We start from the raw sequence: 28,000 nt of genomic DNA on the forward strand, positions 1-28,000 counted from the left end.
AACTACAAGCAGGTGAAAGAGAAACTAAAGGCTACTTTTAAAGATGAAATGGCAATAACAACAACAACAATAATAATACTAATAATAATCATAATAGTAATAATAATAATAATAATAATAATAATAATAATAAGTGTATTCAGAGTCAGATGTAAGACTAAAAGTTCTTTACTTGTGATTGCATGTTGCACATATTACTTTTCATTAAATGCCACTCAATAGCAAAGTCAAAGTGAAAGTATTATTCTCATATTTCATTATCCTCACCATGTCTGAAATTACCTGCCCCCTTCAAACTTTACTCTACTTTGAGGTCTTTTAACAGCTCTACGATGTTAATATGTGGATTATTGGTGGTTCCAGTCTTGTTAGAGCTCAGTGCACTCTGTAGATTTTTTGCTGCTTGGTTCAGTGATGGAATGATTTGAGCAGCATCTGAAGTCTTGGTTTCTCCATGAGAGCACAGAAGGACTTCATTGACCTCTCCATCAATCTTTCGAGATAGGATGCTGGGGAATACAGCACTCACTCGCTGCAGTACGCTTGCTCTCAAGACCGAGTCACGACACACAAGGTTCAATATGAACACACCTGGGTGAAGTGCAGGGAGAGATAAAAAGGTCCAAAACAAATAAATATAGACAAAATACAGAACAGTTATAAGGCATTTCTAATTAAGGCCATGAAAAGGAAGTGGCTCATCAATTGTCTGTTTAATTTATTTACAGGTATTTCACAAAAAAATAGTTATGATACTGTACCTCTGGGAGTTAACAAGCTGCAGACCTTCATCAGGGTGGACATTTCCACAAAGGCAGCAGGGGGACAGCTCATACCTACAGTGCTATCTTTATTATCTACATCAAACATGATGGCATCAAACAAATGTCCACCTGCAGGAAAAAAAAAGAAAAGAAAAGGACAATGTCTTGGTACTGTTGAAGACCTCTAATAAAAGATCTTGACTATGTTAACTAATCTGATACATCTGCTAGTGGCTGATCTTGGGCTCAGTCCAGGCATGAGTCTGAGTCTCACAGAGGCCCAAGCATGTGGTTGAGTCTCTGGGATGTTTCCTCTAATTCTAAGCTGTTGATTTCTGTTCTTTCACTTCTCACAGTAGCACAAGCAGTGTTGATAAAAACATTAATCATAACAGAGTATTACTTAAATTGTTTGCATCTGGGGTAAATATTAAAAGAATCACTAGTGTAAATTTACTTTAAGCAGCCTTTTCGTTGACTACTCCTTCCCTTACCTTCCTTCTCCAGGGCACAAATGCGTTCGAGGCCATCTCCAAGAGTGACGGTCAAGCGGTCATCTGGTCTGAATCCGAACCATTCCTTTGCCACCTCCAGGACTACAGGATCTAGTTCAACAACCTCAACAGTAACATCTGGCACAAATTCCCGCAAAAACTGAGGCAGGCCTCCTCCACCAAGACCCACAAGAAGTACTGACAGTCGGATTCCTATGGAGGGAGATAGAAATGGAAGAAAAATTGCATTAATCAGAGACAGGGATGATAAAAGGTTGTGGGTGACAATCTGCATTTGTTTTCTCTTCTTCCTTGACTGCATCAAATTGGCTGTGCAAAATGGGTGTAAACTGACCTTTATTCTCTGGAGTTCCCACCCCAAGCAGAGCAAGGCCAGCTACCATGACTTCATGGTGAGCACAGCAGAGGAAGCCACTGTCCACTGACAGAGAGGTCAAGGATATGACTGTTGGAGCTGGTGGCTTGGTCTTTTTTTTGTTCCTCTTTCTTTGACTCGAGGCTGAAAGGGCACAGACAGTCATTGGTTAAAATTTCCCTAAATAAAACCCATTACAGTATGTTTTCCTTTTCAATGTTTGCTTCTTTCTTTCTTGTTGGTTACTTATTCATTCTATCCTGATATTGACTATTGTCAATATATTGTTGGTAAGGTTTAATTGGTTACTTAATAGTCAATCATAGAGAAAAAAAATGACATAATTAACTGAAAGAAAGGGACCGTGAACTGACTGGTGTTTGAGGAGACAAGACGGCTCTCTGACTGGACAAGGGCAGAATTAGACAGGAAAACAAGTCTGCGATACAGCTCTCCATCTTCTCCTTTGACATTCTCCACACAGTACTCTCCACTCAGCTCACTTACACCCCTGCTGACCTCCTCTCGCCAACCCAGGTCACCTCCTACTGACAGGAATGGCACCTGAGTTGGGACAGAGAGAGAATGGTTAAATTGTTTTTTGTATAAAAGAGCATTTTAAAAGTCTATGCATGAGTGTTTACCTGCTGGTTGGCAGGCATACCCGGAGGAGCCAGGTCCATCACCATTGGTGAGAGCTCTGACTGGACAGCCTGTATGTCTGTGTACTCCTGATTCCTGTGCATTGCCACAATGACCAGGCGTCGAAAGTTGGCACTGGCTGCCAGTTGCCTTCGCCCCTCAGAGGAGCTGTAGAGCCAAGCCGTCTCACTGCCTTGAGGCACTGACAGAGAAGATCAGTCAACAAAAACCATCAGAAGTGAACACATGAACACAAGAGATGAGTTCTACATAAAAAGATACACAAATGATAAGGCAGCAGGAGAGCTCACCAATAAATATAGCAAAGTGGTTTGTCCTTGGCACCTTGGCTCCTGGGGAAGCATCTTGCACTGTAAGTGTGTATCTGGGAAGGCCAGTCTTGGCGTGGCAGAGTGTGAGTGACAAGTTTGAGGTGGCATCTGTATCCGTTCGGAGCCTCTTCCTCAAGACAGAGTAGGCTTGATGTTCCCTCACAGCTGACAACAACTCTGAAACCTGTTTGAGACGCATTGGGGCTCCATCCTCCCCAAGACAAATCTCCAGAATAGATGTAGGCATTGGCTGACGAAACTTGGTGCAGACCAGAACAAAGACAGGTAGAGGAAAGGAATCTTCTTCTTTTCTACTTTCCTCCTGCAGACAGTGGAGCCTTACTGCCCACCCCAGCTGTACAAAGTGCTCAACAGCCAACTTAATCACACTCTCCTGGGCCAGTGTCACACAGACATACCGGCCGCCAACACGGAGAACACGGCCCACCTGCAAACACAAGTAAATCACTTTAAGGAGAAAAGAAAGATGCTTGCTTATGACAGGGATTCTGAGTAACTGGTTTATTACCTCAGTGAGCATGCTCTTGGCCAAAGCTCCTTCCTCTTCAGATGCCATTGCATCCAGCGTGCCTTTGTCCAACGCTGCCTGATAGCTGGCATCCTCATACGGAGTTTGGGTGGCATCCACTTGCTGGAAGGTCAGGCCTGGCCGGCGCTCAACATTACGCTGGTTCATATGGTTAACCACCGTTTCACTGATGTCAATATTGGTCAGATGTTTGTAGCCAACATCATACAGCTGTTCACTCAGCTCAGAGTTTCCACAACCGACCACCAGCACCTAAGCAACAGGAACATACTCAATTATTGTCACTCATAGTGGTGGCAAAGTAGTTGAACACATTTACTTGGGTGCCTAGTTAACTACAGTTTATAGTATTTGCTACGTTACAGATTCAAATATTATATTAAAGAGTAGTATTAAAAACTTATATTCATTGTTTCTTGTTTGTTTGTAGTTTTAGCTACCCAAAAAATATAACACTTAGACTGAACTGACTCCAGCTGATTCATCTTGATTAGTGAAATTGCACTTACATGTTCATTTTGTAATTTCAGCAATCGAGTATCATAAAATATTATTACAATGCCATATTTTTGCTATTTTTTTAATATATTGCATCATGCATCACTTCAGTAAGTGAGTATGCATGGTGCTTTCTTTTAATATAATGCTTCTACACTAAAAATTAGGTATCTGAAAATTTCTACTACTACTGCTCCTTTCCACAGCCAAACAAAATAATTGGCCAAGACACTTGTTTGTACATTCACACTTACAATAGTAAAACGGTGAGATGCCACTTCTACACAACTATAGGACCTGACTATGTCCTTCAGGTTTCCCAACCAACACCGTTACCTGATCTTGCACTTTGATATATTTATGCAGGACGCCGCAGAGTTTGTTGTAGTCGCCATACCACTCAAAAGCTTTTCCCCCGCGCTTCTTAAAGAACCTCTCCCAGTACTCCGCCGAGCTGAACTCCTCCGCCGTGCGAGGTAAAAGGCTCATTGTCCAGCCAGCCAGCTAAAATCCCTCAAAACGTTTCGGTCTACACCGTTAAGGCCTGTTTACAACAATTTCCCCACATGGCACCTCACACTGACCGTTCAACCCGGACGTCTTGGTTGGAAGTACCGCTCTCCGATTGGTGGTTTGTATTAGTAGGCGGAGCTGCAAACGTAGGGTAGATTTTATTGGCCGCCGCTGTCCCGGAAGTACAGAGTCCGGTTTCCAAAAGCCTCCGGGTCTTGTTCATCATGTCTGTGCCGGCGAGGAGGTCTGTAGTTTTCGTCACTGGAAATGCAAAAAAACTCGAAGAGGTTAGAGCTAAGCATGAATTTTTCGGGCGCAAGAAATAAACATGTTTTGTGTCGGTTCTTTTCCAGACTTTGCGGTTCACTTGTAATCCAATCCACGATTCTCGTGTTTCACTTGCCAAAAATAAATAAGTCCTCCTTTTCCACACATACCAGGTCACTCAGATCCTGGGAGACACGTTTCCCTTCCAGCTACTGTCGAAAAAGATTGATTGTAAGTAGTATCCAAAGCGTATTACAAATAAAACGTACAATTTCAGGCGATCATCGCTAATATAACAGTTTTTTTTAATTCGCCCAGTGCCAGAGTACCAGGGAGAACCAGATGAGATTTCCATCCAGAAGTGTAAGGAGGCTGCACGGCAGGTATATGAACTGTTTGTATGGTTTTACCTATGCTGTCTGTAGAGTGATGGCACTGATGGATCTATTTTGGTTGTTTTTCACCTGTAGATCGATGGGCCAGTCATCATAGAGGACACCTGTCTGTGCTTCAAGGCTTTGGGAGGCTTGCCCGGTCCTTACATGTTAGTGTCTTTTTCAGCCATGAATCCATTTTTATCTGTGTTGGTGCTAATGAACAGCAATCATAACTAAACTCTGTTTGTGCAGAAAATGGTTCCTGGATAAACTCGGTCCGGAGGGTAAGTGCATGATAAATGAACCATTGCTGAGATGTTGTGAGAGACCGTTAGGACTGGATAGAAAAGTAGAGCATCGGTATCGCTAATCTTGCAAAAAAATTTGTTTTATTTTGTTTTAGGCCTGTTTAAACTCCTAGCTGGATTTTCAGATAAATCGGCGTGGGCTCTTTGCACTTTTGCCTTCTCTGCTGGGAAAGATGAACCGGTGCAGCTCTTTAGAGGGAAAACAGAGGTCAGAATCTCAGTCTGTGTCTGTGTCTTTGTGTTATTTACTATTCACACTTTTCTCTTGGTGTTTTTTTAGGGGCACATTGTGGAACCCCGTGGATCTCGAGACTTTGGGTGGGATCCTTGCTTCCAGCCGGAGGGATATGAAGAAACGTGAGTGAGAGCTGTGTTAGAAAGATGTCACAAGGGGGAGTCAGTGGGTAACACACTTTCAATGGGAAGTTCAACAATAGATTCACTGTAACACATTATTGTGATGATTTATTTTACCTTATGCTGTGCCTCTGTGTTTGGTTATCAAAATTAATTAGAACTGACTCTGGGGAGAAAAATATATTTATACTCTATTTATTTCTTCCCTCTCATCTGCAGCTATGCTGAACTAACAAAAGAAGTGAAGAATACAATCTCTCATCGCTACCGGGCATTGGCTGCAATGTCTGCACATTTTTCTCAAACTAACAGCACCTCACCACGGAACAAAAAGAAGAGGCAGGAGGAATAAATTGTTATTTTAGGTCAGCTGCAGATTTAGCATCAAACCTCAGACCACCAGGTTATCTGCTGTATTGTCAGACCTCTACCTTCACATTAAGCCATTTTCTTGTTGAACAGAATAGTACTGTGGATTTGTAGGATTTGTGTGGAATCTGCTGGAAACAATGTGAGACATAATGTTTCCCTTAAATCTGACAAAACGCTGTGCTTATTTATAATTACCGTTTAACGTTCTCCTTGGTAATGACTGCAGATTTGTAGTTTTGGTAATTTTTTTTAATCACTTGAGCATATCAAATTTTGATTTAAAAAACAATAATGATATATCAACCAATATTAATTTTTTCCCAGAACTGTATCATATAAAGATTTTTCCCTACCATTTATGTGTATTTATTTGAGTCTTCACCAAAATAATGCTCTTTGAAAATAAACCTTTTTTTTATTGCCATAAATAGTACTTTGAGCAAAGGTACAACTGGTGCCAGATCCTGGCACATCTGGCTGTTCTAGATACAGCTCATGGTTGTTTACACGTTTCCTCTGCATAATTTCAATGCACCTGTTGTACCTGGACACATACAAGTTACAGACATATTGCTTCATTCATAGATAGAATAAGATAAACACAAACATTCATTCATACTAGCAGTCTTTTACAAAACAACACATTTGCTGTCTTTGCTGATAATCTTTAGCATTTAGCAGTGAAAAGCAGGATAAGCTGCCGTAAGCATGCTGCTGGAACATTTTATATTTAATGAGGGGGAAATGATTGCACCATTATTTGTTTACTTGCTAGAACTGCAATAATATTTCATAAATACATTTACTAAATAAACTTAAACCCTAATCAATTAAGTTTGCTGCCAGCTTAGCCTACACTACTCAACTACCCAGAGGTGTAACATCATTTTGATGTTTGACTCCATACTCAAATAATTGCAGCAAAGCGAAGATAGGATGGAGAATGTCTATCATTATTTGAGTAATGTATCAACTTACCATGAACACAGTTGATCTCCATTGTGGGCATCTCAGCTTGACTCTCACTGGCTCAGCTGAATGTTGGCATTTGTAGCGTTCTCATGTGTTGGCTAAAATTAATTGGGGTGTGCCCTCTAGAGGACAAACTACACAACAACAATATTCATAACATCTTTTTCTTTTTTTGTCATTTAATTATAAACGGAAATACCGATTAATTGGCAAATAGCTCATATCAACCAATAATATTGTTAAGCTGATAAATTAGTCAGGCTCGCTTAAAAATATCTTCCAGATAATATGAAAAGATATCTGGAATTGTTGCAACTTGTTTGCCATTGTGTCCATATTCAGTGCTCCCAAAAGCTGGCAAAGATAGACTTGGAAAGAAGTAAGAGAAAAAATGTGTAGGGCATTGGGAGACTCTTGGGTTCTGATGAGAGCAACAGACCACTTTGAGGCCAAGACTGGTTCCAAGACTTGGCAGGGAAGCTGTGTGTTGTTCAGGCTGCAGTCCAAAGAGTGGGGATGTGCGGTGAGGGCTATGAATGTGAGAAGAGCGGAGTGGCATTCAGAGCAAACAACAGTGATAGCAGAAAGCGTTTGGATAATAAATGACCCTAGAGCTGGAAATCTCTCAGCAGGAACCACACCGGACACATCCTGTGAGTGAGACCAGAGGACAAGCTAATACAATCTAACATTTGTTCCCTCTGACAAGGTGTTTTAGTTTTTTTGTGAATATTTATATTCACTATATATTATACTTCCTTCAGCACACATCACTCCTGACCATTGAAAACAACACTTATTAAAAAAAAGAAGCAAAGGAAACAAAGCTGCTGTAGGTCATGATTGGACCACCATCTGTCCTGTGAGTTGAGTTTAGGGTCATGTGAGGAGGAACCAGAAGGCTGTATTTGTGTTCATCAGAGAGATGTCGCCTCATTTGTCAGCCAAGTTTTTTTTTTTTTTTTTTGTTGTTGAACACTGAAGATGAATGCCAGACTTCAGGTCGCTAAAGGCCAAAAAAATAGAGCTGTGGAGGCATCCATCCTTTTCCTCTGTGACTCAGAGAAAACACTGTTTATGCTTTCACTTTCAGTAGGCCCTTACACATACTGCACATGTGCCCTTCACATCATTTAAAAGGTTTAATATTTTAATATCTATCGCTTGCAACGCAAACATTTAAGACAGAAACAGCCCTCCTTCTGTTGTCATGCCATGTAATCATTGTAAAATGTGATGGTAATTTGAGGCCACTACCCTGTAAGTAATCCTGACTGTTTTCTGGATCTTGAAAATCCTTTAAGTGTCAGGCTATGACCTGCGAAAATTCCTAAACCCTCATCAGGTCTAAAAAAAACAGGACGTTTTCAAGATTTCTGTTACAAATGGAACCAGTCACCGTGTGTTTATCTGGGGTAGTCAGGAGGTTTTAGTGTTACAGCATTGTGGAAGTTGTGGTTGAAGGAATTTACTATGCTGGTATGGCTGAGAGGAATGGAAGCCTGACTTCATGAGATATTAATCCATTGTGATCGCATTGGAGGATGAGGAGGTTTTGATGTGGCTTTGGAGAGACAGACTGTCCTTCCTCTTTATTGTTATGTAGGATTTAAATGAATTCCCCTTCAATGGGTTTTATTCAAAGAGGGAATCAAGTTATAACTGAGGGAAAATCACTTCTTTTACACAAGTATGTCTTAAGGTGAATGGCTAGTTTTAACTTCAGAGCAACAATTTTTAGAGATCATTTCCTTTCCAGTAAATTTTGTACTTACCAAACCCACCTCTCTAATGTTTTCAAAGTTCAGGCTAATGAATTACTCCACCATGAGGCCACCATAGTAAATGATGGAAACAGTTGACCTAATACAAATTCCTGCTGGGACTTTTTTCCATTTATGATATACCTAAATGAAACTGAAGAAACTGTGGATACATGAATATTACCTACATTTTAACTGCACCAGGGGGATGAATCTCATTTCCCCCTTAACCTCTGATTTCACCTTTGACATTTGCAGCCAGTGTACCATCCTCCTGTAACATTAAAAAAAAAAAAGAAGAAGAAGAAGAAGAAGAAAGAAATTGGACGTGCTGCTCAGGAATGCAGGACAATTTCAGTTTAACAAAGTTAAAGAGGGGAAACAGGACTTCAGTGGGAAAGAAAAGTGGAAAATCTGTGTCTGTTTTACATTTTTCCTCTGGTGTATACCTACACATAAAACAGAAATCTTACTGAACTGATCTGGTGTTTATCGTCATAGCATAGGACACTTCAAATCTGTGTCGATCATAATCTGGCAACCCAAAAGTAATTGAATGTATTGTGTTTTCATTTTATTTTAATCACAGTCCAAATTAAAGGCTGAACAGAACATGTATTCCTGAAGGTCAGGGCAAAGGAAGGACCACTTCAAAAACATTTGGGATGGGACCTGAAGCATGGATGTTTGTGGGGCCAGAATGAAAAGCCTTTCTAAGTTTAAAGGCAGCCTAGTGGCATCATAAAACTTGCTCTATCCAAACAGCCCAGGGTTGTGCAGTGTCAGTGTCCGCAATAAGCGCTGGAAGTCCTCTACTGTCCAAGGAACCCCGTGTGTCCCCACAGCAGCTGCACTGCTGCTGTCAGAGCTGATACTCTGTGGGTCATTGAAGGTGATCAGGACGTCTGTGGAGAACTGCGGCAGGCGGAGCAGACCCAGGTGGAGGGTCACTGTATTTCGTGCCTCTTCGTTGAACTTGGAAACACACTGTGTGCCAGTGAGCATCCAGGCGGAGCTGCATTCTGACAGGAGCAGATCAGATTTGGGCAGCGCAGTAACGCTGGTCACCTCAAAGGCGCCCGGCTCCAGAGCTTTGTTACTGCCTGCAATGTCCTCGAAGTGGTACCTGGCAGAGTCCTGGTCGGCGATCTGGCCCTGGTATTCTACCAACTCCACTATGAGGCTCTGGTCAGTGTGTGCGTGGGCAAACACCTCCTGGTTGTCGGGAATCTCCCTCAGCTCGCTGACGTCCGCGGCACTGTGTGGGATCACAGCTGACAGCGCTCCTCCGAACAGAGGGTGAGGCTGATCGGCGCAGCCTCCAGCACGCTGCATCGCTCTGGGGGCTATTAGCAGCTCTGCTGGAGGGCGAACCAAAACCGAATCTGGTTTCAATTATTTGTACACACAGGACCTTTTAGTCACCAAAGCGTAACGCTGCTTGTGGAAAACCCGTCTATACATTCATAATTACAGCGCGACAGACATTTAACTTACCAAGTGGTTTCCAGGCGTGTTTTCTCTTCCGGTGAAAGTGTCCCTAGTTCTTCTTCTACGCTCTAATTTCAGGCAGGCTAAAGGCGCTTCTGCAATCTATAGCCGAGGAAGACAACAACCCGAAAAGGCAGCGATTAGATATTTTACTTAAATAAACAGCATACAAACCCCGAAAAAATTCTACATTTCCATCAAAGTCATTGCATTATTTTTTTTTACTTTTCAAATAATAACAAGAAATAGTCTACTACAGCAATGAAAAGGTAAACTGAAAAACAGCCCTAGTAGATAATACTCGAGTAGTCGTAAAATTGTGATCACCAGCTAGCCTAGACAAATATAAAATATATACATAATAAGTGGAATAAAAATACATTATTTCCTTCTGGCGTGCTGGAGTGGAAGTAATAAGAGGCATAAAATGTTAACAGTTCAACATACGTTTGCGTATATTTATCATGAAATTCCCGAGAGTTGTATATCTCGATAAGATTTATAAAATGTGCTGCACAAAGATGTAAAATAGCACTGGCCTCTGTCAGGCAGTCTCTCTCCTCCTCCAGCTGTTTGTGTTCATTTCCCGGTCAGCTGATGTAGACCGAGGGAAGAGCATCAGACAGCTAGCATCCATGATGACAACCCTGTCTCGTCGACCAGACATCCGTTTGAAATGAATCTGAAAAATCCGTAAAAAAACAAAAAACAACAACAAAAAAAAAAAACAAAAACAGATAAAACGCTGTAAACCCTCCCGGACTGACACCCAAATCTCTGCGTGTTCGTGCTCATCGGCACCAAACATCGGACCTGGTTGGGCACCTGCAGGTAACTAGCCACGTTAGCATCCTTAGCTTAGCATATCACGGCAGCTGAATTTGCCATTGAACAAAGCGGCCTGACTGAAACAGACACTTTAGCACCGAGCCGGGTGTGTTTGCGTTTACATTGTCCCATCTTTTCACACCAATTGCTGTGGAGTCGCGGTGTGCTATCTGCGTGCTACATTTACTGAACTATTAGCGTTTTTAGTTTAGATTAACCAGCAGCTGAATCAACTAGCTGTCAGTGGCTACTATGTGATTAATGCTATATCTTAGTCTTTTCAGGACCAGTTCATTTTAAGGGATTTTATTTGGACATCGAAGCCTTTAAAATGGTGGCTAAAATAGTCCTAATCCGTCAATAGCTGTACCTGAAACTCTAGAGGCAGCATCTCTATTCGCATGTCAGACATTGATTAGATTTATTTAAGCATTGTATTACAATCCTCTCTACAACAGAGTTACATTACACAATAGGTTTGGTTGAGTTCTCTGCCATTATTTGGATTGTACCTTTAAGCAAGCACTACAGTACAAACTAAGTCACATGCGTTTATCCAGAGCATGCCCGAGCACCAAACTCTGTTTAATGTCACTCTCATGTTATAAATTATAATTCATACCTCTGTCTCAAGTCTTCCCTCTGCAGCTCTAACTTGTTAGACTTGGCTTCTTTTCTGTGTCTTTGTCTGTCTCTTCGTGCTCTGGCTGCCTCAGATAGAGCCTCGTCCCCTCTTCTCCTCCTCTCTGTCCACTGGAAACGTCCTCTCCTCTCCTGGCCACTGTAGGGTCTTTTTCCTTCAGCAGTGTCAGCGAAGGACGCTGCTGAAGACGCCACAGTGTCAGACTGAACTGGATTCAATGGTATACGATGTGTTGTGAGACTGAGAGTGGTTATGTGGTTTTTGCGTTTGTATGTAAGTGAGACTCTTTTTCCCTTGGCGTTTGCATTGATGCCTGAAGATTACATCTTAACTTTAGTGTCATGGAAAACGCACTTTACTGTTGCGTTTTGTCACGCTGTTTGTTGTATATAACACCCAAACACAGTTTATCTTCATTGTCCAACACTGTAGAGTTTTTCACCCAAAGGTACAGAGAACAGCAATGAGGTTGCTTTCCTAGCAAGACTATTCACAACGTAAATATTGGGAATTAAGGCATCACATAATAAGTCTTGTGTTTATCAACTCTGCATGGTATTGAACAGTTGTTTCAGATGACACGCATCTTAAAACATTCCAATTGAAAATTTGATTGTAGCGATCATGATAGACCTGCCCGCTGACTAACAACAAAGCCAACCTGTTTAACTGAAAAAGTAAGCATTGTCAGATTGTAATCCCTGCTAAGGCAGTGAATTGTGTGGTCATAAATTAAGTTTTTATTTGGAGTCTATGTAGCTCATTCAGTTGTTTTCCACGTTCTGTTCCCAGACATTTTTTCCTGAAATTCAAAACTTGTTGAGTTAAATGACTAGTGTCATTTAACATATAGAATTGCGTTTTAATTCAGTAAATGTTCAATAAATGTATTAAAGACAATCAATAAATGATCTTCTCTTCCTGTCCCACAGAGGGAGCCAGATCGGGAGGAGCAACCTGAAGCCAGCATGCCCCCCAAGTTTAAACGACACCTCAACGATGACGAGGTCACGGGATCTATTCGCAGTGAGAGGGTGAGGCACAAATCAACACAGAGAGTTATTTTTGGATGGGTTTTACCCTTACTGACTTCAGGAAGTAGGAGATACTGAAGTGAGGAAAACCTATGTGGTCAAATATCTGGTCTTAATCAGAGTGATCACCCCCAGGACACCCTCCATGTCCCCTTGCCGATCCTTTTCCCTATTAAGTCCTCTGTTTCCTTGTGTAATTGCAGTACTTTTGTTTTGTTGAACCATGATCAAAGTGTAGCTTACAGGAAGAATAAAACCGCCCATTGCACCTACCATGCTTCTCCCTTAGTGCTCCCGGCCTGTGATAATAAATAACAGCTCCTTACTGAGCACTGGAAAGAGAAAGATGTCATACAGAAGGATGCTGTTACTGCCTAAACTCAAAAGTGTTTTATGCTCATGTGGCCACCATCCTTTCAGCTTTTTTTGTAGAAGACAAGTATATTTACAAGAAAATAAATGTCTGTATAACGTGTGCAACGTGGAGATGGCCAGCAGTTGATCATCTAACAGACCATCTGTGGGGTTTCTTCCTTTGTACTCTTTGAACAGATAGGGTGGCCTGGAGGGTAGAAGGTAATTGCCATAAATGAAATTTGAAGATTCAAAAACAAGAATTTATAGTTGTGATTAAAATATTGTGTGAGATCTGCATTTGCCTGCAGCAGCATCCAGCCTGGAGGAATTTCTGTGTCTAAACTACCTCAGATCCCTCTAATTCAGATTTTATTAAATCTACTCTCAAACTTACCGACCACCACTTTCGAGACTTATTGAAGGCATGCAAAGTTTGTTGCCATTCCTTGCACCCTTTGTGTGCCATCCTCACTAATTCTGTAAAATAGTTCTGTAAAATAGAGTGCCGCTGGCAGAGTTGGATGTTTAAGAGTCTTAAAGAGCAGGAGAATTGTTTTTATTGAGCTGTGTGTCACTGAAAAGCACAGACAGCAGACCTTTATTTTTAGTCGTTGTATCATAAGTGCCTTATAATAATTATAGTGCTTTTGTCCATATTTGTCTTCTGAAGAGAGACAGATAAAAAGCATCTATTGATCTGCACATCCGCGATGTGGAGTAGACAGTGTAGTCTCCCGATTAGGAGCCTTAGCTGTGAGTACAAAGGATGTAATTGTTGGAAATGTGGACTAGCAGGAAAAAGAAAAAGAAAAATTGGCATGGTGGGCCCCAAGCCTAAGAATGGCACTGGCACCTGAACTTGAAAGGCATTACTGTCTAGAGTGAAGATACTGTGCCATTTCTCACTAGCTACTCTGTGCCAGTGGTTCCAGCTCCCCTCACAGAAGGATTTTGAATGGGAGACAGTACGTACTTGTTCAACATCCAACAGAACAACAGAATTTATCCCTACTTTCATTTTTTGCAGAGGAACCTACTGGAAGAGGACTCTGATGAGGAAGAAGACTTCTTTCTGTGAGTCTTGCAAGAATACGTTGTATTCATGCACTTTCACAATTTCGAGGTACATTTGACACAGCAGGGCCGCTGTTAAATGTCTCCGTATGAATTGAAACTTTGAAATCTGTTTTTGATTATAAAGCAGGTTTAGTGTGTATATTTATACTGTCAAAATGTCCCAACATTCAGTCTGCCGAACAAAAGCACACAGTATGTATTCAGAAATGGAGCTGTCTGACTTATGGCGCTTTGTTATGTCATAATGAGTGTTTAATGATAAAAATCCATCTAGCCATTTTCTACCGCTTTTCCGTTTCGGGATCGCGGGGGTTGCTGTAGCCAATCCCAGCTCACTCTGGGCGAGGGTGGGGGTCACCCTGGACAGGTCGCCAGTCCATGGCAGGGCCAACACATAGACACAGACGGAGACCAACAACCACTCACACTCACACTCAGACCTATGGACAATTTAGAATCACCATTTAACCCAAACCTGATGTCTCTGGACAGTGGGAGGAAACCCACACAGGGAGAACATGCAAACTCCACACAGAAAGGCCCCAGGCCAGGGAACCAAACCCACAACCTTCTTACTGTGGGGCAACAATAATAAAAATGAAAAATTAAACAATATTATAAATAACACAAGTGTTGGTGTCTGTTTACCAGGAGGGGGCCCACAGGACCCAGATTTGGACCTCAGAGTGACAAAATCAAGCAGTAAGTATTGATACATTCTCTAGAACAGCAAGAAGCCAGAAGCCAGAGCTGTATGACTAGTTCTCCCAAGTTTTGGTGTTGGTGTTACGTAACAGTGGTTTGTCATGTTTACCAGAAGCTGGGGTTATTAGTAGATTGTGTAAGAGAACTGGTCATGTGCTGGTTATTGTGTAACCTCCGTTGGACGACTCGGTCCCTCTGCAGTCTGTTTTCACATTCATTTTCAGTTATAGACGACCAGAGAACAGAGACGGTCATTGTTGAGACAGTCAGGCAACCAGACTTATTTCTTCATGTTCCTTTCTATTCGTCGTTATGAGCACATAAAAGTAGGCAAAATCATTACTGATTCCTTGAATGTCTTATACTCCCCACCTCTGTCAGTCTGAACCTGACCTCAGATCAGTTTATCAACTTTATCTTAGACAATCAGTGTAATGGTGATAGAAAACTAACTTTTTCTTCACCTCCATTAAAGGGCATTTTGCTCATATTTCATCACCATTTCTCTCCCTCTTGTTGACTTTACATCCCTCTGAAAAGTGTTGCGTGGAAATAAGAATGACTGCAGTTAAATCTGTTTTCACTGTGCCATGTTCAGGAGTGATCAACTTGAGTGAAGCAAAGATTTGAGTGCAATTTTGCAGATACTCAGTAAGCGCAGAAAGGTCACAGTATGGCTGAGAACCGTTTAATAGGCTTTTTATAGCCTATCAGCTGTCCGGTATTAGAAGAGTCTTCTGCAAATTTTAGACCTCATAATTCATGTCTGTTATATAAAATTGTGTCTCATACCAACCCCCTATCTAAAGGGTGCAGTCGCAGGTTGATGAAGTGATCGACGTGATGCAGGAAAACATCTCCAAAGTGATAGAGAGGGGTGAACGTCTCGATGACCTCCAGGACAAATCGGGTGAGTGCAAAAGAGAGTTTTGTTGAATTACAAAGTAAAATGACATTGCAACAGAATCAACAGGTAACATTTTATCAGACTTTATTATTTTCATGCCTCCCCACAAATTGTTTGTCTTAGCCTCTTAATCTTAATGAGGCCCCATGATCCTAAAAGTACCTCAGATTCAAAACTTCCTGTCAGATCTCAGGATAACTATTTTTAGTGTAGAAATGTTCTAGAAGAATTTTTTTTTACAAGGTAGACTGTCCAAATAATGCTGGAGTAGACAAATGATGATAACATAATCAGTTCCTCAGATTTTTCTGTGAGGAATCATGAAAAACAGTCTGCGTTAAACAAGGCCTCCAGTGTCATATTTCTAAAATGTCCCAATTCTGCCTGACATCTTCAAATTTCTTGTGCTATATTCAGAGACAGACGAGACAAAGAAAATCATGAAATCTTGACATTTGAGAAGCTTGAACCATTTTTGATGTTCTCGATTGAAAAATTACCAGTTGTGGTTCTACATAGGCAAACAGAATTTTACTTTTGTCATTTGGTATTCACATTTTTAAACTTCCTTGCGTATTGTATTGTGGGTCTGGAAGGACCTGATGTGTGGCAAAAGTAAAAAATATTTGTTAAACACATCAGACTTTAAAGGTCTAAATGATGTGCCCAGGTTTAGCGTTTTTGCCTTTTTGTGCCGTTAACAGGTCTTACATGCTCAATCCAAAGGGTTCACTTTGTTTTCCCCCCTTACCTTGGTTTATATCAATCAGATAGGTGTGTCACGCTTACTACATTGTTACAGTACACACAGACATGCACAGGTCCTCTCCTTCTAACCCTTCCCTGCTGATGCAGAGATGAGAGTTAAGTGCTCCTGGCTGTTGGCAGTCTATTCAGCCCCCTAAAATTTAAGTCCACACAGATGTTGTACAAACTGCTTGTCTTTATCATTTTGACCAGCCACCAGACAATGATACATCTGGAACACATTTATTTGTGTGCGTGCTCTCAGGTCTGTGATTTTCTGTCTTTAAAGTGCCTGTTTTATTAACCAGGGGACTTTATTTGAACAGTATATCAATCCTGTGATTGACAAATACAGTTCTGTTCTCTGGTCTGTGCCCGGGGAAGCAGTTGTTAACTGCCACAGGCTTTGTGAGAATCTTCTCGGAGGGCCTGTCATGTTGATACTGTTTGTGGTAGCAACCAGTCGTGAAAGGGTATATGGAGACAAAAAGAATCTACAGAGGGACAGGGGCTTGGACAGAGCACAACGGTGCACGCAAGGGAGCTGGCCTGTTCCTGTTAACGTCAAGTTAACACCAGTATCCAAGAAACAAAGACAAAAGGGTGTGGGCGTGCAGCCAGGACAAGGATATCACAACAAGGAGAGAAGAGAGAACGCTGGAGGAAATGTGCTTTTCCTCCATAAATTTGGCATTCGGAGACTTACATAACTGCAACACATTCTAACTACACGTGCTCAGCAAACAGGCAGTTTCAGTCACCTTAGCCAACTTCGAAGTGAAGTCATGAACAGCATTATTGTTTACTGGCTGATTAACCAATTTCTTTTTCCTCTCTTCTGCAATTGATTCTTCTCCTCACATGTGCACATCTGTGCTACGGTCACATAATTCGACAGAGAGCCTATCAGACAATGCATCTGCCTTCAGTAGCCGAGCCAAACAGCTGCACAGGAGGATGTGGTGGAGAGACATGAAGGTGGGCTGCCTGTCTGTTTGGTGTCTGAGAGAGAGCGAGAGACACCTTCAGCGTGTCTCCCGTTCTTTCTGGAGTTGGTTAACATGCATGGTATCTTCCACAGATGAAGATGATTATTGCCTTGGTTGTTGTTGCTCTCCTGCTCATTATTATCAGTAAGTATCAGACCTATCTAGCGCTGGTAGAACTTACCCAAAGTAACTGATGCTTTTCCATTAAACAGTCTCTCTTTGTGCTCTCTTTCAGTACCAGTCATCCTGCGATATCGCTAGTGTCCGATGAGGAGGACGGGGGAGAACCCTGTTCTTCCTCTTCTTCCTCTCTCGTGCTCTCCCTTCCTCTCCTTCCTTTTCTCTCTCACTCTCTCTCTCCTCTGCACACAATCCTCAACTTCAGCTAGGGGGTGCCAGCCAACCTCCCACACCCTCCTCAATATCAGCCCGTGATCTGTCCTCAACTTGCCCTCAGCACAGATCTTATTGATGGCATTTCCACAAAAATCTGCTGTGGGATCAGCATTCAGGCTCTTTTTGATCTGTGGTTTTAAGGTCTGCTAGAAAGGGAACACAGCAGGTAAAAACTTGGAAGATATTTGAATACGTTTGAGGAGGAGGTGCTGACTTGAGTCATTGTGAAGGAGAGGTTCATTCCATGACACATATCATGCATTGGGGCCTGGTTTTGCCTTGCCAGCAGGGTAACTCAGTGCATATTACAACATGTAGATAAGATAGTGAAAAGGCAGGGACACCATGCCAACTAACTCCCTTAGTTTAGCTGGAGCAGCTGCTGCAGCGGCCTCATATAGCGATACTGTAACATGCACCGACTAAAGCTTAAATGTTTACCCATGATTCATTTCCTGCTTTCTTGATATGAGACGAGGCGATGAGGAAGCTTAATGTGAAAAATTTGTCAAAACAGGCACATTTCTCTGTCTGACACAAATTGAGGGAACGTCTCAGGGTCATCCGTGCAGACATATGTAACTTATTTCAAAGAAAAAATGGGCTTTCTGAATGATGACATCACTAATCGCCATGAGCACAGACGATCGGAACAGGGATCGGAAAGGAACGCATTCTTGACACTCTCAGTCCATTCCTTTCCATTTCTGCCTGCTCCTTAATAACATATTACTTTGTACGGCAGAACCATTGTAAGCCAAAACAGGTTATGAATGTCTCCTTACCTCCCTGTACCCTAAACCTCTGACCGTCCTCCTCAGTGGAGCTGAGCTCTGAGCTAGTTTGGTCACGGCTGTCCTACTTTGCTCCGAGCAACTGAACCCTCTCTCCCTCTGCAGATGGTTCTGTTTGGTTTTGATACCACTTCTGCCCCCCCAAAGTTTTTTCACCCATCTCTGCTGTTTGGTGCGTTGTATGAATGCTGGTATTCACATCACTGCTGAAGGGAAACGTTACCTCTCTGTACTGCCACATTGTGTTTATAGAGGGGTAATTTAATTGATGCGAATTTAAAGCTGAGCTGTGAGACCAACATCTGTGTCATTGTGTGCGAATTACATAACTGTACAATAACACAAAACCCATTTTATTTTAATGTTATTGTAATTTATTTTAAGCTGTAAATATTGAGACAGTAAAGATGTACAATATTCTGACATTGTGTCGGAAGACTGACATAATGGCGATTTTTGCTCTGAAATAAAGTGATTTTAAAGGGCATTGGTCTGGTTTTAACTGCTTGGCCAACTCGTAAAAGTAAAAAGAGAATCAGTGGAAAACTTGAAAGTAAAAGATCAGTGGAGGTGAAGAGGGAAAAAGCGAATTGCCATGCCATCCCCTCTTTTGTCCATTCTGGATCTCTTCAAGCTCCTGAGCTTCCTTTCATATCCTCTCATTACCCAACCATCTTATTGGACTGTAACTTTGCAGACAGCGGTGATTCTCAAGATGGCACTGAAGTTGGAGTGGCCGGAGCCCGTGAGGCATTATTGTTCCAACAGACTCACTCCTTCCGTCCTCACACGAGAAACACACACACTGCCCTTTGCTCAGCCAGCACTGCACAATGCCTCTGAAGGAGTAGACGTTGAATCGGGGGCTTTGACTTCATTGATCTACGGTAGATTGCCTTCCAGCACACATTACTATTGCACAGTGGGGTCTGTTTGTCGGAGGTGGGTGAAGAGGTCATTTCATCATATTCATCAAATTCTCATAAAGCTGCAGTATCTTGCTTGCATGCCACTGGTTGGGTCCTGAGTCCTGCTCAGCTGAGATGAAACGGTGTAGTTAAGTCCTGGGTATACAGAAAGAAATAAAGTTACAGCTCTTCCAGAAAATGTGTAGCTGAAAGCTATTTTCTTGAACTGCTATCTGTAATCTAAAGTTCTGAGTTTGCTTCTGCTCAGGACTTTGACTCTGTTCGTCAATATTAACGCACAGTTTCATTAAGAGCGGTCTCGGTCCTCTCTGTCTTCATAGACATACCCGTGCTGCCAACAGCGGATGTTTTTGTCCTCAGTTAGAGGCTGCATTGGATGACTTCAGATTCCGGGCATAGCATTAACTATATGAGTCACATAAAAGTGACCTCATAACTGAGAAGGATGAACAATGTGCCAGTCAGTCAGACAGACATACATGCTCTCCAGTGGAGAGTGTTGTTGATCATAGACACATGACTCTCAGTTACAGCAAGAAATTGCGATCTACATACCAGCATAATATTTGGATTCATTGGTATTTGATACCTGTCGTCAAACTTTTCCTCTTTCTCCCTCCTTCTGCTTTCCCAGCGGCTTCTTTCTTATGTGTTTACATGTGTTTCTCCTCAGCAGTTTTGGGTGTCTTACACTGTTCACCTTCCTCCCTCTCCTCAGTTTCTCATGGTCAAGCTATTTCCTGTTAGACAACACGCCCGACCTCTGAATAATGCATCTTGTTCTCTTTTATCCATCTGCTCCACCAATCAAAGGTGTGTCCCATCAGTATAAATATCTCATGGATCAGCGACTGTCTGTAAACACACGCTGACAGATGCAGGAGACGCCAGCAGCTGGATGCTGGCAGAGGTATGTTTTCTATTGCCTGTGCACTTCCCCTCTTGCCCCCTGCGGCTCTGCTCTGTTTGCCCCCTGGCCTCCCTGGAGTGAAACATCTGTGGCAGGTGATGTTTTTAGGTTCAGGCTAGCCAGCAGGTCAACAGAGATGGGTGAATGAGAGGCCCGAACACACACAGAAATTGGGAGAAGTGTAGGCGGGAAGCTGGGAGAGATTCAAGGAACCCCACTAATGAGACAGGATGTGGGGCTGTAAAGCTGGATTTATGGCACCGCAAGGTGTGCGTGTCTGTGTGTGTGTGTGTGTGTGTGTGTGTGTGTGTGTGTGTGTGTGTGTGTGTGTGTGTGTGTGCACGCGCGTGCATATGCACACACACCTGCCTGAGCAAGTGTCTCGTTTTCATCTTCCATCCTGCCGCTCTGAAAATTAACAAGCATATCACACGACTACAGACGTGAGCGCAGCCTGCCTGCGATATTGTGCTAAAGTAAAGGGATGAGTAAGGACGGATGAGGCAGATTGCAACAAATCCACCCGGGCAGCAAGTGGGAGGAGGTGAGCTCAGCTACAGATGGCCCCTGGCAGCTCACTCACGTTGTATTAAATATAAATTTGAAAAAAGTCAGTGCAGTGTGCAGAATGAAAACAAACACATACCGAGCTGAAAGGATCCAGTCCACAGCAGGGCCAGCTTCATTTATTTGGTCATTGATTGACCAAGTAACTCTGATCCTTCAGCTCTTCAGCTCTTTTAGCTACTTGAGTCCTGTTCTGGTCCCCTACCAATATGAAAGAGGACACTGGCTCCTCAGGAAGTAATTGAATCCAACAAGGCCCAGCTTTGCCGACCATGCAGGGAAAAACGTCAGCCGTTGGACATATGGGATGGCATCATGTCCATGGGTGAGTGTCTTTACAGATGGGCCAAAAAAAAAGACATTTTAAGAGGTAAATGATTCAATTGTGAGCTGAATTCGGCTTTGACAGAGAGCCAAACAGCCAAACTTGTGATGTAATGTTTTTGTTCCAAAAACTGCATCTTATCGCTTCCTTTTTTCTTCCATCCTTCCCTCCCCCTTTTGCCTGAGAACCCACTTCGTCCACTCCCCTCCCTCCTTCTCACCTCTCTTCCCTTCGCCTGATTCCCTCCTTCCCTGCCCTCCTCATTGTATAAATATCTGGGAGCAGTTGACAGGAGCTCAGTCTTACAAACCTGTGTGCTGAGGAGGGACAGAGAGGAGAAGAACAAGAGAGAGGGAGGGAAGCAGCACCTACCAGCAGGAGCAGAAGAGACACCTGAGAGAAGAAAAAGAAAGACAGTCACCTGAAATTGGGATCAAGTAAAGTCTAAAGGAGACAATAAACAAAGCTGAACAAACAAAAGAAATGATTTGTCAAAGTTTTAAAGGGTCCTTGTCCAGTATGTTGCCCCTGGTGTTGGCATGCTTGTGGGGTCTTCTGCTGCAAGCTGACGCACAGGACCGAGCTTCTCTGTGGAGGGGAAATGACCAAAGCGGCCGATGCCAGTACACCTTCACCGTACCGAGCCCTGTGGAGTCCACCTGCCCTCAGCCAGGAAACCTGGAGATGGAAGGTCTGAAGGCCAGACTCGGCCTGCTGGAGGTGCTGGTGTCGCAACTTACTGGAGGGGACAACAGGGGTCCACAGGTGGCCGGAGCCAGAGCCGAGTCCCAGCTCCGAGAGGCGCTGAACCGGGCTGTAGGGGAGAGAAACCTTCTGCAGGGGGAGAAGCAGCGTCTGGAGAGGGAGCTGTTGGGGCTTCAGCGCAGGATGGACGAGATGAGGAAGGAGACAGAGAAGCTAAAGAGAAGACCATGTCCCCCGCAGACCCCCATGGTGCCCCCAAGCCCCACTCTGCAGATCAGTGGCCAGATGAGACCTGCTGGGGGTAAGAGCTAATACTGACATGTGCTCTGCTGACTGACATATCCATAGGAAATCCATCATTAACATCCTTCTTATGAAAACTTATTTAGCAGACAGCCTGTCTCTCTGGTATAATATGAAATATGTGACTTCAGAGAAGAATGATTACACATAAATATTGTCTATTTATGGAATATCATGCACACACAGACAAAATGGCTGAGAGCTGCGTGTGTGTGTGTGTGTGTGTATTTGGGTGGTTAATGTTTTGGTTTCCCCATTAGCCTGCAGAGACACTTGTCTTCAGTTTCTTAGCTTCCTATTTCCTGCCCACATTTAGGAGTGATGGAAGCAGGCCAGAGAGGACCAACTTAGTATGTGTGAGCAGACCTGGCTGTCTTTATGAGTGGTGTTTCCCTCTGCATGACAAGCAGGGTGTGAATAGCCTGCTTGACTGGGGGGGGGGGTGAAATGTGATGCACGCACTGGAAGAGTCAGTTCCGTTGAGTTGGTCTCATCTCAGAGCCTTTGATGACGCCTGGTTGGTCAAAGCTGGGGGAGGGGGTGCTGTAGAGGACTGAAGTCCAAGAACACTACACCTCCTGGGGTTACGGGGTCGGGAGGTTGGGAGTGAGGTTAAGCTCCGGTATTCTGTGTGTTTGCAGTGACCAAACATCTATTTCATTTGCCTCTCTGCTCATCTCGTCACCCTCCACATCCTGCTGGTCACTTTTCCTCAGTTACATCACTGAGCTGTTTACCCTCGTGGCAGTCAGAGAGTCCTGATTGTAAAGTTGAGATTTCCACCAGCAGTAAATCCTTCTTTACCAATTCCCCGTCCACCAGACGTCCCAGCTCCGTAGGAAGGCTTACACATTCCATCTTCGGTATACCCCAGGTGATCTGCACAGCTCTTAATGTTTCAGCCTGCCATCTGCAGTGCACGAACAAGGTCCCTCAGGATGAGGTTGATGTAAAACAGATCACAACAAGAGAAACATCTGCAGAAGCAGAGGGAAGAGGAGAAAAAGTCCAAGAATTTTGGCAAGTCCATATTTAAAAGTAAGGATACAAGTGTGAGATTTTAATAACCAACGGCACGGTAATGGCCTTCTGTAAAGCCTGTTTCTCTGAATATATCAGTTGATATTGTAGCATCGCACTGTGTGTGTAACATTTAGATGTAAGATCTTGGTGGTTTGTGGGAACACTGACTTTATAGGTAGATCTGCCTTGTGCTAAAAGGGGAGCTAAAACAATGAAAACGTGTTTATCATGACAAAACAAAACGATCATGAACCACATTCTGCACGTTCTGACTTTGATTTGTCTAAATGGACTTTATTTACAGGTTCTCGCCGGTGACAGAGAAGAGCTGCATGTCCATCTTTCGTTGGTCTGATACTTCAGCGTGTCATAAATTAGTCAACTCAGTGTCTCATTGTGTGTTACACAGCCTTATTTAGTATAAAATGTAAGTGTTTATCTTGTTTATAGACAAAGAGTAAGGCCAAATGTTTCCCAACAGCATAGTCAGGGAGTTGAGATCCAGCCGCTCTGCTGAACTCTGTTAGAGGTCAGAGAGTTATCAGTTCCATCAATTCGATGAGGTTTATAGTTTTCTCCTCACTGACGTCCCAAACAAAGAGGCAGGATGTCAGAACACACACACACACACACACACACACACCCTTTACAAACTTTTACAAAGTCCTTTACCTACCTAGAGCACGCTGGACTCTCTCAGGTCACTGCTGTTAGTCATTTGCCCCATTTGCCAAGCTCTGTGCCCCTCCAACATCAGCCTCCAGATGGTCTCTGAATCATCAGGGCTCATTATGTGTCTGTAATCACCCGACACGGCACATGGAGACACAGCAGGCATGTGTCCACACACACAAACAAATAATGACTCATGTATGGAGAGAGCTACGCAAACACACACAAAGGGAGACTGTTCAACACCGTTGATTTTATTTATGAACAGTGATGGGAATAATGCCGTTAGCGCTGGTAATGAACTGTTGACGGATTTAAACAGGAAAAAATAAAGTAAATGAGACGAGACGAGCACAGTAGAAGAGAGGATGAGAAAGGGCAAAGGAAGAGGAGAGAAGGCTGATATCTAACAGAGGTGACGCAGCAGAGGAGCCAAAAGAGCCGTTCAAAGGTGTGAAGTTGTGAGGTTGACAGTGATGGGTGTGGGGCTCGGGGGTGTCAAGTGTTTCTGTGTTATGGTCGGACAGTCCACCGACCGTCTGACTCCAGAACAGCTGCGAATCCATTCAGGGGTGTTTGTTTCTTGCCGTCACATTCCCTGCTGTCATTCAGCTTTCACATACACCAAACTATTGTATGCTACAACTGCAGTGGGTGATGGAAATCTCTCAGCTGTGTGTGTGTGTGTGTGTGTGTGTTTAGGCTCCAGTCAGATGTCTCACCTGATGAACAGGCCCAAAGGACAGGGAGACAGCAGCAGTCTGAAAGGTGGGATGGATTTTCTGCAGAATCACTTCCACTTTTCGCTTTTTTTATTCCGCTCACTCCACCTCTCTCTGTCCGTCTCAGACTCAACGTGGGAGTTTGGAGCTCCAGGTTTCCAGGAGCTGAAGGCGGAGGTGACAGAGGTGCCTGCGCCTGACCACTCTGAGGACAACACAGGTGTCTGTCTCTAATTTGGCTTAAAATGCCATTTAATAATAACATTGTGTCACACATAAGAACCACGCCTGGTTTTGCATTAGTTGCTTAGTTCCAAGTTCGACTGCCACTGCACAGACAGGTTTTAGTGTGGAGTTTCACCATTTGAGGCAATCGCTGACTTACATTTATTCCTATGTGATGACATCAGACATGATAATTTGTCAAATTGAAATTCAACCCCACATCAGCTTCAACGTTTATTTTATGTGATTTTTGTATTATTTTGAGTGGTTTGCATTCAACTCGGTGACGCCTTATAAAATCAGACTGGTCATATCACACAACGGTAATGCAAGACTGACAAAAGGCACCAGGACATTTTTTTTTTTTTTCATTTTTATTGACAAACATGTTCAAAATAACGAATCACTGATGAGTCTGACAAGCCAAAGCCACCATGCTGAGTTTTGTTTTTTACCCATATTACTGTAATGGAGGAATGTTTTCATATCTAACGAGTAATTGTTCAGTTTGTAACATGCACATGCTTGACAATGTACCTTTAAAAATAAATTTGTGAGCTTTAATTTTCCACGAATGAGGCCTCAAGGCTGCAGGTGAGCGCGATAAAAATGAAAAAAAAAAAAAAAATCTGCAGTTTTGCAGCTAAAATTGCAAAAACACCAAGTTGGCATTTAAAATCCAATCCTGTTAGCTCATACCTCTCTGAGTCACCCCCGATGCCCTCCTCCCCCTCTGTTCATCTGACCCGGCAAACACGACACCCCGACCCCCCGCTGACAGCCTCAAAGCAAATACTGCTATTAATACCAAAGCATCTGGGGCGAGAATACCAGAGTCATGCCGACCTGAAGGGAAGAGGACCCTCCTGACTTTTGTGTTTGTCTCGTAAATGTACAGCACATCCATTGAGGACGTCACAGCCCCGCGCTCTCAAACCACATCATAGCTCCCAGCAGGTTTTATTGAATGGTGCACTCAGAAAATCTTTGCTGGGGCCAACGCACAACAGGAGCTAGATGGCAATAGGTGTATTTATAAAACATATTCCCAGCTAACCCTAAATCTGACGCTATGTCCTGGACCTGAGACCAAGGGGGTATTTTAGGGTGGGGTAAATATATAGCCTGCCTTATCGTTTTCTTAGTGAGAGAGGAAGAGGAAGGTTCCTGTGGTGGATGAGTTGTGGTTCAGCGGCTGCTCCGATGGCGGCGATTCAGACAAACTTAAAGGTAACAGCGGTATCAGGCAACACCTCGACCCCAGCTGTCCCTTTCAATGATGGGAAATGATGACCTGGTCAGACCTTTTATCAGAGCACAGAGTTTCTGTCCTTCTGCAACAGACATGACTCTTAAAGTCACCATAAATCAGAAGAGTTTCCAGAAGACTTTTTAGAATTTGGTTTAACAATTCTCACAGTTGTGGAACCAGTTGTATGCATTTTATTTATCCTCTTTCGCACAGATGCCTCTTCGTGTCTATTCGCACCATTTGTCCTTGGCTACTTTGATATTGGCCCTGCGGCGTGTCTCAGCCTGATCTCTGTCTGATTGTGTGTTCCCAGTCTCAGTCGCGTGATCTCTCCATTGGCTTTGTGTGCATTTAGCTTCCGATGATCAAAAGGTATTCAGGTGGACAGCTGCAATCAGCTGGCGTGAATCAGTCAGCTTCCTTCCTGATTTCCTCCTCCTCCTGCTCACAGGTTGTGGGGAGTTGCTCTCTGTTGGTGAACCAGTCACTCATAGGAAAGCTGACAACATAGCAGGGAAATATGGCGTTTGGATGCAGGATCCTGAGGCCGTCTCCACGTACGGACCCAACATGATCTGGCGCATTGACACCATCGGCACAGAGGTCAGACAGCTGTTTGGGTACGAGGACATGGAGCAACTGTCTAAAGGCTTTCCATCCAAGGCAGGTGTCCCATCTATGATGTACTGTCGTGGGAATAAGACAAAAATCCTGTTATTTCTAGTTCTTATTTCCATCACAGGTCCTGCTGCTGCCGGAGCTGATGGAGAGCACCGGCGCCACTTTGTACCGAGGCTGTCTCTACTATCAGAGACGCCGGAGCCGCACCATCATCCGCTACGACCTCGCGTCTGAGAACATCGCAGCTCGCCGTGACCTCCCCCATGCCGGCTTCCATGGCCAGTATCCCTATTCCTGGGGAGGCTACACGGACATCGACCTGTCCGTGGACGAGCAGGGCCTGTGGGCCGTCTACTCCACCAGCAAAGCTAAAGGAGCCATTGTGATCTCTAAGCTGGACCCAAACACTCTGGAGGTGAGGAGGAGCTGGGAGACCAACATCAGGAAGAGCTCTGTGGCCAACTCCTTCATCATCTGTGGCAAGCTGTACACCGTGTCCAGCTACGCAGCCACCAACGCCGCCATCAACTACATGTATGACACGGCCACCAGCCAGGGGAAAGCCATGTCCATCCCCTTCAAGAACAAGTACAACTACAACTCCATGATCGACTACAGTCTGGCTCAGAGAAAGCTGTTCGCCTGGGACAACTTCCACATAGTGTCTTATGACATCAGGCTGGGCCGCCAGCAGGCCAACTGAGGCCGCCGTGAGTGACTGTTGAACGGGACATTTGCTCGCCTCTTCCTGCTACGAAGACTGTGCAGTAGCTGCCATTACTCCAGTGTAGAGGAGCCTCCAACTGCCAAAGTGGCACGCCAACTTTTGTAGTTCTTTTCTTCAGTGGGAGGTTTTGTGTTGTGGCGTGGTCCACGTATGTTTTAAGAGGAATTATTTTTGTACCGCCTTTAATTCAGATGTATGATTTTCTTGTTTTATGTTAAGCTGTATGCAATTATTTGACATTCAAAAGAGGAAGTACGATTCAATACCACTGGCTATGTGGGTAATTAATGCATCACAAACTCTTGGTATAACACCTTCCACTCAGTATTTGATTTCGTAAACTGCTCTCTCATCAAGCATGTATTGAATATTGCATGTATTTCCACATTGTACTTAGAATTGGTAATGTTCAAAGTCATTAAATAAACTTCTTCCTAGGTTACTGTTATATGTTATCATCATATCG

General features: G+C 43.4%; 5 protein-coding genes across 8 annotated transcripts; 3 read left to right on the plus strand and 2 right to left on the minus strand.

Annotated features, from left to right (window-relative positions):
- Positions 1-158: 158 nt before the first annotated feature.
- On the minus strand, positions 159-4,533 carry mettl13 (methyltransferase 13, eEF1A lysine and N-terminal methyltransferase). 2 transcript variants are annotated; one of them, XM_029499833.1, is made up of 9 exons: positions 4,241-4,533; positions 3,138-3,410; positions 2,588-3,056; positions 2,279-2,478; positions 2,009-2,198; positions 1,614-1,778; positions 1,259-1,471; positions 762-893; positions 159-591 (listed from the first exon to the last, which is right to left on the minus strand). In XM_029499833.1, the coding sequence occupies exons 2-9, from the start codon at positions 3,303-3,305 to the stop codon at positions 299-301; spliced, it is 1,830 nt and encodes a 609-aa protein (XP_029355693.1). In that variant the 5' UTR covers positions 3,306-3,410; positions 4,241-4,533; the 3' UTR covers positions 159-298. The 2 variants fall into 2 exon arrangements, with proteins under 2 accessions (XP_029355693.1, XP_029355692.1); XM_029499832.1 differs by having other exon boundaries at positions 3,993-4,248.
- itpa (inosine triphosphatase (nucleoside triphosphate pyrophosphatase)) lies at positions 4,371-6,205 on the plus strand. The gene is made up of 8 exons (XM_029499834.1): positions 4,371-4,456; positions 4,610-4,667; positions 4,755-4,819; positions 4,907-4,980; positions 5,066-5,097; positions 5,217-5,329; positions 5,402-5,478; positions 5,698-6,205. Exons 1-8 carry the CDS (start codon positions 4,394-4,396, stop codon positions 5,828-5,830), a joined length of 615 nt encoding a protein of 204 aa, XP_029355694.1. The 5' UTR covers positions 4,371-4,393; the 3' UTR covers positions 5,831-6,205.
- A 2,701-nt stretch (positions 6,206-8,906) lies between these two features.
- rangrf (RAN guanine nucleotide release factor) lies at positions 8,907-10,259 on the minus strand. Of its 2 annotated transcripts, none has more exons than XM_029500558.1 (2): positions 10,083-10,101; positions 8,907-9,943 (listed from the first exon to the last, which is right to left on the minus strand). In XM_029500558.1, exon 2 carries the CDS (start codon positions 9,918-9,920, stop codon positions 9,339-9,341), a length of 582 nt encoding a protein of 193 aa, XP_029356418.1. In that variant the 5' UTR covers positions 9,921-9,943; positions 10,083-10,101; the 3' UTR covers positions 8,907-9,338. The 2 variants fall into 2 exon arrangements, with proteins under 2 accessions (XP_029356418.1, XP_029356417.1); XM_029500557.1 differs by having other exon boundaries at positions 8,909-9,946; positions 10,083-10,259.
- A 417-nt stretch (positions 10,260-10,676) lies between these two features.
- On the plus strand, positions 10,677-19,035 carry vamp4 (vesicle-associated membrane protein 4). Of its 2 annotated transcripts, none has more exons than XM_029499682.1 (8): positions 10,677-10,907; positions 12,480-12,581; positions 13,966-14,012; positions 14,670-14,717; positions 15,530-15,630; positions 17,273-17,352; positions 17,456-17,507; positions 17,599-19,035. In XM_029499682.1, the coding sequence occupies exons 2-8, from the start codon at positions 12,516-12,518 to the stop codon at positions 17,622-17,624; spliced, it is 420 nt and encodes a 139-aa protein (XP_029355542.1). In that variant the 5' UTR covers positions 10,677-10,907; positions 12,480-12,515; the 3' UTR covers positions 17,625-19,035. The 2 variants fall into 2 exon arrangements, with proteins under 2 accessions (XP_029355542.1, XP_029355541.1); XM_029499681.1 differs by having other exon boundaries at positions 14,667-14,717; positions 17,599-19,026.
- A 2,083-nt stretch (positions 19,036-21,118) lies between these two features.
- On the plus strand, positions 21,119-27,995 carry myoc (myocilin). The gene is made up of 6 exons (XM_029499680.1): positions 21,119-21,284; positions 21,570-22,290; positions 24,690-24,755; positions 24,837-24,929; positions 26,638-26,849; positions 26,929-27,995. The coding sequence occupies exons 2-6, from the start codon at positions 21,768-21,770 to the stop codon at positions 27,508-27,510; spliced, it is 1,476 nt and encodes a 491-aa protein (XP_029355540.1). The 5' UTR covers positions 21,119-21,284; positions 21,570-21,767; the 3' UTR covers positions 27,511-27,995.
- The last annotated feature ends 5 nt before the right edge of the window (positions 27,996-28,000 follow it).

This window comes from Echeneis naucrates, chromosome 4 (assembly GCF_900963305.1).
Source record: "Echeneis naucrates chromosome 4, fEcheNa1.1, whole genome shotgun sequence".
Lineage (NCBI taxonomy): Eukaryota > Metazoa > Chordata > Actinopteri > Carangiformes > Echeneidae > Echeneis > Echeneis naucrates.

Coding starts and splice junctions, on each gene's coding strand:
- vamp4 (XM_029499681.1), top strand. CDS start 12,516: ATGCCCCCCAAGTTTAAACGACACCTCAACGATGACGAGGTCACGGGA. Junction 12,582..13,965: donor GATCTATTCGCAGTGAGAGG/GTGAGGCACAAA, acceptor CATTTTTTGCAG/AGGAACCTACTGGAAGAGGA. Junction 14,718..15,529: donor CAGAGTGACAAAATCAAGCA/GTAAGTATTGAT, acceptor CCCTATCTAAAG/GGTGCAGTCGCAGGTTGATG.
- rangrf (XM_029500558.1), bottom strand. CDS start 9,920: ATGCAGCGTGCTGGAGGCTGCGCCGATCAGCCTCACCCTCTGTTCGGA.
- itpa (XM_029499834.1), top strand. CDS start 4,394: ATGTCTGTGCCGGCGAGGAGGTCTGTAGTTTTCGTCACTGGAAATGCA. Junction 4,820..4,906: donor GTAAGGAGGCTGCACGGCAG/GTATATGAACTG, acceptor TTTCACCTGTAG/ATCGATGGGCCAGTCATCAT. Junction 5,330..5,401: donor TCTTTAGAGGGAAAACAGAG/GTCAGAATCTCA, acceptor GTGTTTTTTTAG/GGGCACATTGTGGAACCCCG.
- myoc (XM_029499680.1), top strand. CDS start 21,768: ATGATTTGTCAAAGTTTTAAAGGGTCCTTGTCCAGTATGTTGCCCCTG. Junction 22,291..24,689: donor CCAGATGAGACCTGCTGGGG/GTAAGAGCTAAT, acceptor GTGTGTGTTTAG/GCTCCAGTCAGATGTCTCAC. Junction 26,850..26,928: donor CTAAAGGCTTTCCATCCAAG/GCAGGTGTCCCA, acceptor TTTCCATCACAG/GTCCTGCTGCTGCCGGAGCT.
- mettl13 (XM_029499832.1), bottom strand. CDS start 4,145: ATGAGCCTTTTACCTCGCACGGCGGAGGAGTTCAGCTCGGCGGAGTAC. Junction 3,411..3,992: donor ATATCAAAGTGCAAGATCAG/GTAACGGTGTTG, acceptor CCTGTTGCTTAG/GTGCTGGTGGTCGGTTGTGG. Junction 1,779..2,008: donor TCTTGTCTCCTCAAACACCA/GTCAGTTCACGG, acceptor GTGCCCTTTCAG/CCTCGAGTCAAAGAAAGAGG.